Source organism: Merops nubicus, unplaced genomic scaffold, assembly GCF_000691845.1.
Source record: "Merops nubicus isolate BGI_N331 unplaced genomic scaffold, ASM69184v1 scaffold10968, whole genome shotgun sequence".
In the NCBI taxonomy this organism is placed as follows: Eukaryota; Metazoa; Chordata; class Aves; order Coraciiformes; family Meropidae; genus Merops; species Merops nubicus.
Genome location: NW_008625129.1, coordinates 27,867 through 37,185, shown reverse-complemented (window position 1 = coordinate 37,185; position 9,319 = coordinate 27,867). Strand labels below are relative to the sequence as shown.

Genomic DNA, 9,319 nt, shown 5'->3' with positions numbered 1-9,319 from the left:
TGCTGGCAGGAATCCAGCCCAGCAAAACACAGCTCTGCCATCATTTACCATCATTAACCAACTATGGAGCTCCAAGTCCTTCTGAAGGACAAGAGTTTAACACTCCTGCCTTCTAGACAACATTGCTCCAGCCCTTTTTCTATTCATTTTAGCAAAATATATATAACAGACATTTTTCTGTCATTTTCCCCACTCACATTTCCATTTTCTAGGACTTTCTCTGCATTATTGATTCTTGTTTTCAGAATCTAAACTGCTATCAGTAGTGCAGTGAACAGGTAGAAGGTAAAAATCATCCCCAGATTTAGACTTGTCAGAATATATGCTAGCCCAAAATGACTAATTCCTGTCTAAATCTTCATTGTTTCTGAGTTAATGAAGTATGGAAAGTTCCTGTCTCACCCCCATTTCAGAACATCACTTTCCTTGTTCTTCACAGCCTGACTGCAGTGAGCCCCTGCTTGATCACAGACAAGTTATTCCAAGACTTTAATGCAATTTAAATGGGGATTCTATGTGAAGTGGATTCCAAGCTGAGAACAGAAATTCCTCAGTGAATACCAACACCCCAGCAACTCTGAGATATGAAGTGACACCAGGTTTGAATTCTACAACCAGGGGAAATAAGAACCTTTGAAATTTTTATTCATTTGCAGCTCGCTTTTCAGTGTTCAGTTATCAATTATTAATATAAAATTTTTGAAAATCCTTTTGGTGGGAAATGCACCCACAGGCTGTTAAAACACACCCTTCAAATGATGAAAGAGTATCTTCTCCCAGAAAATTCTGAAAACTTATGCTACATGAAGTCTCTCTGATCAGAGGAAACCCCAAACTGATTAGCAAGTAAGAACACAATCCTTTGCCCATTTTTTTTTTGGGTCAAAAACATGCAAATGTCAAAAATCCCAGGGTATAAAACTTTCCTCTTATTCCTACCAGGACCCCTGGGCCTCAATACCCAATGGTTTTGTATCTAATTAACAAAAAAGCCAAACAACCATAAAGAACCCTCAACAAAACCCAATTAAGCCAAAAAAGGTTTTATTTCTAGTTTAATTTACAGTGGTTAGTGAAGATGTAAAGTTGACACAATTTTTCAGGTTAACCACTTACCATCCACTACTCACAGAGAGTGGAAGTATTAAGGAATTTTTTTCTTAACCCATTTAACTTGATTTATTTTGAAGTTTAAAATCAATTAGTTCCTTTTTCTTACTGGAGAATAAGCACCAGACAAGAGGCACAATGGCAGTACCAGGGCTGAGTAGAAGATCAAGCCTCCTTAGAAGCACAGTTCAAAACCACCTCAGCATGATGGAAGGGATCAGGCTCTGGGATGCCCAGCAGATGCAAGGGAGTTTTCACACTCACCAGCCAACCACTGGAATTTATATTTTGAAAATCATCCTTTCAGCATCTTCTGCTATTTGGAACAGTGAGTAAGAAGGACTTCCTCCAGGAACAGCAGTGTGGGGTGAGGACCCACTCCTGCCCCCTCGTTTGGCCAGCTCTGTTCCACTCCAGCACTGCTTCCCAGGGTTCTTCCAGGATCTGGCATCACCCGAGGGGCCCATGAATGACAGCTGCCTCCAGGATATTAAATTGAGGCCTGAGAGTGGCCACAGTAAAATTTACAGGCTAAAATGAAAAAATCAACCTTCTGAGTTGCAGCAGAGGCCAGTGTTCTTTGTCTCCTGCCAGTGGGTGAAGACAGAGACCTTTCAGACTTGATCTTTGCAGGAAGAAATGACACGTTGTGGGTTCACAACACATAATCCAGAGCCAAAGATCAAAGGTATTTCAAGGAACCTTCATCTCACTCCTGTTCAGCTCAGGAGCCAGAGCACGGCCCCTTCCCCTGCTGACACCAAGCACTTGCCTTTTCTGTCAGTGAGACTATGACCAGAAGAAGACTTGGATCAGTCGCTGCCTCTTCACGTCACTGTGGCACCCTGGGCACTTCTTCACCATCTGTATCCATAAATGAACAAAGAGAACACACTAAATTTCTCTACCAAGCCTGCAACTGCCCAGCTATGAGCCACACCACTCATTTGACAGTCCCCAACATATTCTGTTGGCTCTCAGTGTTCCCGTGCAGGCAGTTACTGAACTGCTAGTGATAAAGGAGGAAAAAAACCCTCCCAGTGAAGTAGAAGCAAACTTTACAGCAGTTGTCTCAAATTAATTACAACTATGGCACGTCTGGAAGACTAAAACCCAGGAACAAGGAAATAGAGAGCCTGTGAGAGCTGTTGTGAAGTGCAGGTGCAGCTGCTGTTAGTAAATCCCCCAAGATCAGTTCCCTGAACTGCTTCTTGTGGCAGTGAGTAGAAAGCAACCTCCTGGGCATGCCAGGGTATCGGTGAGAAGTGTGGTCATGACCAAGAGTTCTGCAGAGGAACCCAATACATTTATTTCTTCATCCACTCCACACCTTTCTCAGTTATTAGAAGACTGGGTCTGTGAGGCAACCATTCCCCCACCCAGGTTTCAGGTTATTTCTTCACTGATCTTCAATTTGAAAGCCTAGCCCTCAGCCATTTGTCCTGCAGATGAGCCCCCACTGTTCTTTTTATATCTTGCAAATTACTGGTAGAACTACTTTTATTTTTCAAAACTGAGGTGACAAAAAACTTTAAATGAGTTGGGAGAAAATTGCCAGGAGGCTCCAATGATGGTTCCCTCCACCAGTGGCACTGTGCAGGCTTCCTACAGACCAGAAGTTAAACCACTGTGACCAAGGATGGAGACTCCAGAGCAGGTTCAGGCACTCACATTCTGATTCTAGAAACATCCACTGAAACATCATCAGTGGAGGGGGAGAGAAAAACTTCACCTCCCAGCAGGCAGAGATTTGTCAAAGAGCCCTGAACATTGCAAGTGGAATATCTAACTGTGAAATTGTGTATTATTTCCCCAGTTTATATAGTCCAAATGAGAACTCAGTCTTTCTGGAAGACCAAAAAGAGCAGGAATAAATGATGCACTCAAACACCAAAGAGCAGCAAGATTCTGCACAGAAAATGAAAGCCAAGAGCAGAGTCCACATCCATGGTCCCTCTGAGGCTTCCCCAACGCACCAAAGATCACTCAACGTCCACCAGCACCAATCCCTCCAACACCCCTCCAGCTCCAGGGAACTCTGCCTGCTCCTCCAAAAGCTTCTACAACCTTCCAACATTATTCACCACTTCTCCATCACCATTTCAGGAAAACAAAAAAAAAAAATCAGGAAAAAAGTCATGACCATTTCCAAATCCCAAGTTATTGGTGGTTAGTCACTTCCTCAGAGGACAAGAAACACCAAAGTGCTTTTCAGCTGAAGAAATGTAGTGAGTAACTTGTTAGCAAAGAGAAGAAGATGAGTTTTCCAATCCAGCCCAGTCAGTGGTGACAAAGCCCAATGCCATCTGAGGAGAGTTCAGAGCTCACACACCACAGAGGTGGTTGCTCATTTCCTGCTGGTAAAGGTGCCCCTACCACAGCCACGAATGGAGCCAATGGTCTGTACCAGCCCATGGGTGGGAATGGGGATGGAAGGAGATGGTTCCTCTAGGGTTGGTTTCAGAGAAATAGGGAATAATCTTCTTCCTGTTTGCAATCCTGTGCTCTCAACCAGGCTGTTCTTCCTGCTCCTCTGTGTGACTGGAGTAGAACAGTTCTGGCTCATCACTGGGAGAAGTGTCTCTCAATAGCCCAAACTACAAAACATTTGACTTTTCTACACTTGAACTGTATAAGCAAGCTAACATTATTGTAGAGTGAGAACATCCACCACCAGAAATGTCCTAAATAAGGTTAGAAAAGGTGACCAAGACCATGTGGTTTCATGTTCTCCATAACAAAGGCAACAGAAAGTCAATCCTGCTGAGCCTTGGAGGCACTTGGCACAGTAGAGTGAAAGGTCTCAGCTGGTGAGAACATTCTTACATGCCCCACGTGCAACAGTCTGTTGTTCAGAGCAAGAAAAAGAATATAATTCTCAGGAATAAGGACTTTGGTGTGTGTTGCCCATGGAGGATGCAGATGGATCCCACTGTTGGGGTACACAACACCTCCAAAGGTGCATTTAATGAAGGACAGGGTATCCAAAGCTCATTTGCTTGAGAACTGGAAGAATATTTTGTCCTTCTTAAAGTGTGGCATTAAACTGGACTAGCAAGAAGCAAAATGACAACAAAAATAGAGATGGTTCTTCCTGTAACACTTGGCTAAGCTGTGGAAGTGCCTGCTGAAGGAATGGATGCCAAGGTCAGTTGTGTTCAAAGGGAATCAGATGATGAGAGAGAAATGCTCCAGGGGTTTCTTAATCCACAGAAGCAAGCTTTGGCTCAGGGAGCTTTTGTGCTAAGAAGAGATTTGGAACAGGGATATCACCTGTAAGAATCATCACTCATGCTTGCCATGTTCTTCTTTCCTACCTAGTCATCTTTTTTTGGCCACTGGCAGGGATGGAATGGTAGGTGGGACAGACCTTTACTCTGACTCAGTATATCTACTATTATGTTCTGATTTCCTCCAAACTGTATCTGTTTTTCCTGATCTTGTTTAAGACTGTATCCACCTCCCAGGGCTGTGGTATGGTCCCCATGGAGCAAAACTCTGATTCACCTTACTTAGACAAACAGGGACTTTTTTTCCCCTGCTACCATGTGGGCCAATGTGGGATGAAGTTTCACTGTGACTAGCAAGGTTATTCAGGTAAGTTGCAAATATGAAAAGTCATGAATAAATGACCCACTGGGAGTGACTCATTTCCCCACACGTGGTTTTTCATCAGCTGTCTGAAGAGAACAGAAAGAATACCTCCAATTGGAAGGGACCTACCTTGATCATCTAGTCTAACTGCCTCACCACGTTTCAGCTGAACCAAAGTTAAAACACATGATTAAGGGCACTGGGGGACTGACTAACTCTCTAGGAAGCCTGTTTGTTTTTCAGCACCCTCTGGCTAAAGAAATGTTTCCTGATATCCAGTCTGAACCTCCTGCCAGCTCTGAACTGCTCCCATACCTCCTGCCACTGGATTCCATGAAGAGCTCAGCACCTTCCTCTCCCTGCCCCTGCACAGAGCCTTAAGGTCACCCCCTCAGGCTCCTTTCTCCCCATGGGACAAGCCCAGAGTCCTCAGCCCTCCTCACAGGACCTTCCTTCCAGCCTCATCACCACCTTGGCTGCACTCAAGTACCTGAATCTGAAATAATCTAACCTGGTAGACCTGACTAGGTTAATCTCCAGTCCAAGAGATGTGCAACCAAATAAAGGGGAGAGTTAAAATAGATTTAGGTTAAACAGGCTCTGTCATTTATCTGAAAGCTATGGAAACACACACTAACTCAGAGATTAAGAAGAAAACCACATCTCAGAATTACCAGTTTCAAGACAAAACTCAAAGAACAGGGCAATAAAATTGCTGGCTACAGACCAGTTGTAATTTTGTGGATTCTTAGGCTGATAAAAGTTACAACTCACTGGGAAAAAGGAGGGAGCTTTTCCCCAAACGTAAGATAAAGCTTTATGAGCTGAGATGACAACCTAACCACCCTGTGGGATAACAAATGCTTGCCTAACAAAAGAAAACCTCTCCAGGGAGCTCATTCTGCTCTTTAACTCAAGTCTCAGGCAGCAGAGATCACAAACACGTGCTAGTAAAATTCTTGGCATGGCTCTGCTGGAGTCTCTCTGGAGCAGAGCATGCTGACTGCCAGCTCTGCATCCCCACTGGACTTTGGCATGAAAGGAAAAATGAGTATTCAGAGCTAACATCTGTTCAAGGCAATTGGTTTGACTGCCTGATGTGCAGCAACCATGAGATGCTTTCCTCTGTCTGTCTTGTACTTTCTTATATATATATTATAATCCAACACTTCTGGATTTTAATGTTTTTCAAGGAATACAGCACAGCAGACTGAGGATGAAGCTCAGCTGGACAGCTATTCTGAATTCCCTCTAGCAGATACATGCCTAAGAACATCAGTCTGGACATTATTCTACATTCCTCTTGGACCAAGTCTGTCCTAGTCATTATATTTTACTTGGATGTCATTATACTGCTTATTTTCTACACTTAATTGACATAATCCAGTGTCTTCTTTCTGAGAAAAAGACCTTTCCCTGGATCTTGAAATGACTGATTATTTTGCACTTGCTTATAGATTCCCAGGCTGAAGAAATTTCTTCTCCTCTTGTACTGTTTTTGTAGGTTCCTGAGCTCCCTTGTTTAGTAGCCACCTTCATCACCTATGAATGTTTAGAAACCACTCAACTCTTGTATTAAAATTCCACATTCAGGGTCACCAATTATTAATCCCTCGCTGTCAAATCAAATGTTGGGTAAGATGCTACCAAACACATGCACTATAGGATCAATTCCAGCCTCTTACATCAGGAATTTCAACCACCAGTCTTCTCAGCCAGGAAAATCAGAGGACAGGGGAACACATGAGATATTAAAGCATGAATTTAGAATCATGGAATCATTAAGGTTAGAAAAGACTTTTAAGATCACAGAGTCCAATCCTTAAGCCAGCACTGCCAGGTCTCCATGGACCTGTGTCCCTCAGCACCACATCTCCAGGGCTTAGGAACTCCTCCAGGGGTGGGGACTCCACCACTGCCCTGGCAGCCTGTTCCTGGTTTGTCCCATCTCATGACAGTGCTTTACAGGAGGTTTTTAGATGGGAAAAAAATAAGAAACTAAGCAAGAAAAAAAAGGTTCAGAAGTAAAAAAAATAAACTTTCTTTTTCAAGTTGACTCCACTTGTTTCCTGTGTAGTTCTAGACAGCAAAACATGCAGAGGCAGCTCAGAAGATGCAAAGGTGTGAAATGCAGAGCATAAGGCAGAGGTGTGTCTCCAGTCACACCACAGAACATGGAAAACAATGAAACAAGTGACAAATCTTCCACTGGGATTTGAGTGTTTTCTCTCTAAAAAGAGGAACTGTTTCAAGGGCTATCCACATGGTTCCCCTGAAAAGCACAAATTTCACCAGCAGTTTCAGGTAAAACTGAAAGGAATAATCAAGATAACCTTTAAGGACTGCTCCCAGCATGTTTTGCAGCAAGTGAAGTCACATAATGGGCATTTAAAAGGCACATCATCCTCAGATTTGCACTTAGAGCACTGGAATCTTCCTAGAACAGAGAGGGGCAGGGAGAGGGGGAAGAGAAAGAGAGGAAGGAAATGACTAAATGCATGAGGATTTTACAGCTGATTCCTAGCATACCTGGCTCCAGTGCAGGCCAGAAAAAATGACCATGAGCTTCACAACCTACCTCACCAGTGCAATACCTGGCCCTCTTGCCTTATTCAGTGTCTCAGAGCTTCAGATCCCCATTTAGAATCTGAGGTTATATCCTTGCTTTACTAGGAAGTTGTCCCCCAAAAAAATCCTTAAGTTCTCAGTAAATTTATTACACCATTGTGATAAAGAAGTACTTTGAGAGACCACATGCAAGAGGCAGAAAGCACAAATTCTGCTTAGCAAACCACACTCACTATTCTTGCCCCTGAACAAATGCAGGCCTGAGCTAGTCATCATTTAACAGACCACCAGCATAATTCCCACTTCTCATCTTTATTCCTGAGCATTAGAGATTGCATCCAAAACCTCACCTATACCTACCACACTCTGGCTCCATCTCTAAGGGGAAGATGGGCACAGCTCCAGAGCCTGGGGGGGCTCTCACTTTACTGGCTTCCTTGGGTACTTGGGTCTTTGGGAATTCAGGTTCATTTTTCTGGGTGAAGCAGAAGGAGGAAATCTTCCTCTGAATTTTCTCTGGCATGTCACCTTTAGATGTGGCTGCATCTGGTTATAAAACAAACAAACAAACACAAAAACAAACCAAAAAACAACCTCAAACATTATACAAAGAGTAGAATGTGCAACATGATACCCAGGCTCCACAAAGCAATTAGCACTAAGTTCAGGAAGTTCTTATTGTACAAGAAGAAAACCACAGTTTGAATAACTACTTTTTCACAGTTTGAATAACTACTTTTTCATGCCACACTGTTTGGTTGCAGATGTTTCTGATTCTAGAACATGCATTATTACTGAAAGGGACCCTTTCTACTGGAATAGTTCAGTGGAAACTCTTCCTAGACTGACTAGATCTCTATCCACTCCTCCCACACCACCTAGATGCAAAAATTCTGCCTTCCCCTGTAATGCACTTGGCAGTTTAAAGAAGATGGCACCCTAACAGATTTTTTCCTTCTTTCCTTCCCCATCTCCCATTGTCTTCTATTATACACTTAGTTTTGTTTTCAACACAATTTGGACATGGCCAATTGCTTTCATTTTCCTCTATACACACCTAGTGCTCTAGCCCACAGCTAAAGCTGTTGGACACCACCCATCATTAGAATAAATCAGCTTCTAAACTGGAGACAAATGTCCACTCCCAACCTTGTGCATGGCTGTTTTCTCCCTCTGTGCACAAGCTCTCCAAACTCAGAGGGTTCCCTTCCCCTTGCACCTCCTGTTGCAGTTGCTTCTCTCCCTCTCCACAGACCATTCCAGTCAAATTTTTACAGGTCTGTTTGAACTGCTCTTTGTGATGAGGACGCACAAACATGTAAAACCCTGCCAAAAAAACAGACAAACAGAGGGTCAAATGCAAGGGAAAAGAAATATGCCTGACAGTGGAAGACTCCCTGCAGAAAAATCTTTGGAAGCTGAACAATATCAGCCCTTTTCCTGAGTATCTTCAGGTTGGTGGAACACTTGATGTTTTGGTTGATTTTGTAATGATGGGGTTTCATTGCCTGAAGACAGATGAGGATTTAGTACAGAAAAGAATCTCAGCTTACTTTGAAATTCTTACATTCTCTACAGCTCAGCAGAAACACCTGGTCCAGCCCTCCACCTGACAACTGATGTAGTGAAACCAGGCATGTAGAAAATACCTGACAAGACTTCCTCAAAGGAAATTTCTTCTTACTGTTTGGTTGACAAGGATTCACAACACATACACAAACATTCCAAAAAATCCCAGTTGTGACTTACTGCCAAGCACAGACAATGCTACCACGAAGTCTTCTGAGGTCAAAATGCTTGCTCAGGGAAGATCCCAGCTCCCTCTCTGTGAGGAAGAGTGCTCAGGGGGACGTGATGACTCACAGCACCACAGCTCATCTCCCTCCCACTCTGCACTGTGCAGAGATTAATCTGACTAGTTAATGTGCCAGAAAAAGAAATTCTTTTCTAAAAATGTGGCTATAAGACTATGACATCTACTCAAGGTCAGTGGAAGACTTATTGTCATTTCCTAGAGACAACAAACAGCAGCATTTCCCAATAGACA

At 43.2% G+C, this 9,319-nt stretch overlaps 1 protein-coding gene across 1 annotated transcript in view; it reads right to left on the bottom strand.

Moving 5' to 3' along the window:
• Positions 1 to 1,942: 1,942 nt before the first annotated feature.
• The window catches only part of RTEL1 (regulator of telomere elongation helicase 1), a gene marked incomplete at its 5' end in the record, with an annotated part of 35,164 nt that continues 27,787 nt past the window's right edge, over positions 1,943 to 9,319 (bottom strand). The window contains 3 exons of the mRNA XM_008945573.1: positions 1,943 to 1,974; positions 7,636 to 7,818; positions 8,422 to 8,598. Coding sequence (XP_008943821.1) covers positions 1,943 to 1,974; positions 7,636 to 7,818; positions 8,422 to 8,598 — 392 coding nt within the window. The remainder of the gene's footprint in view (positions 1,975 to 7,635; positions 7,819 to 8,421; positions 8,599 to 9,319) is intronic.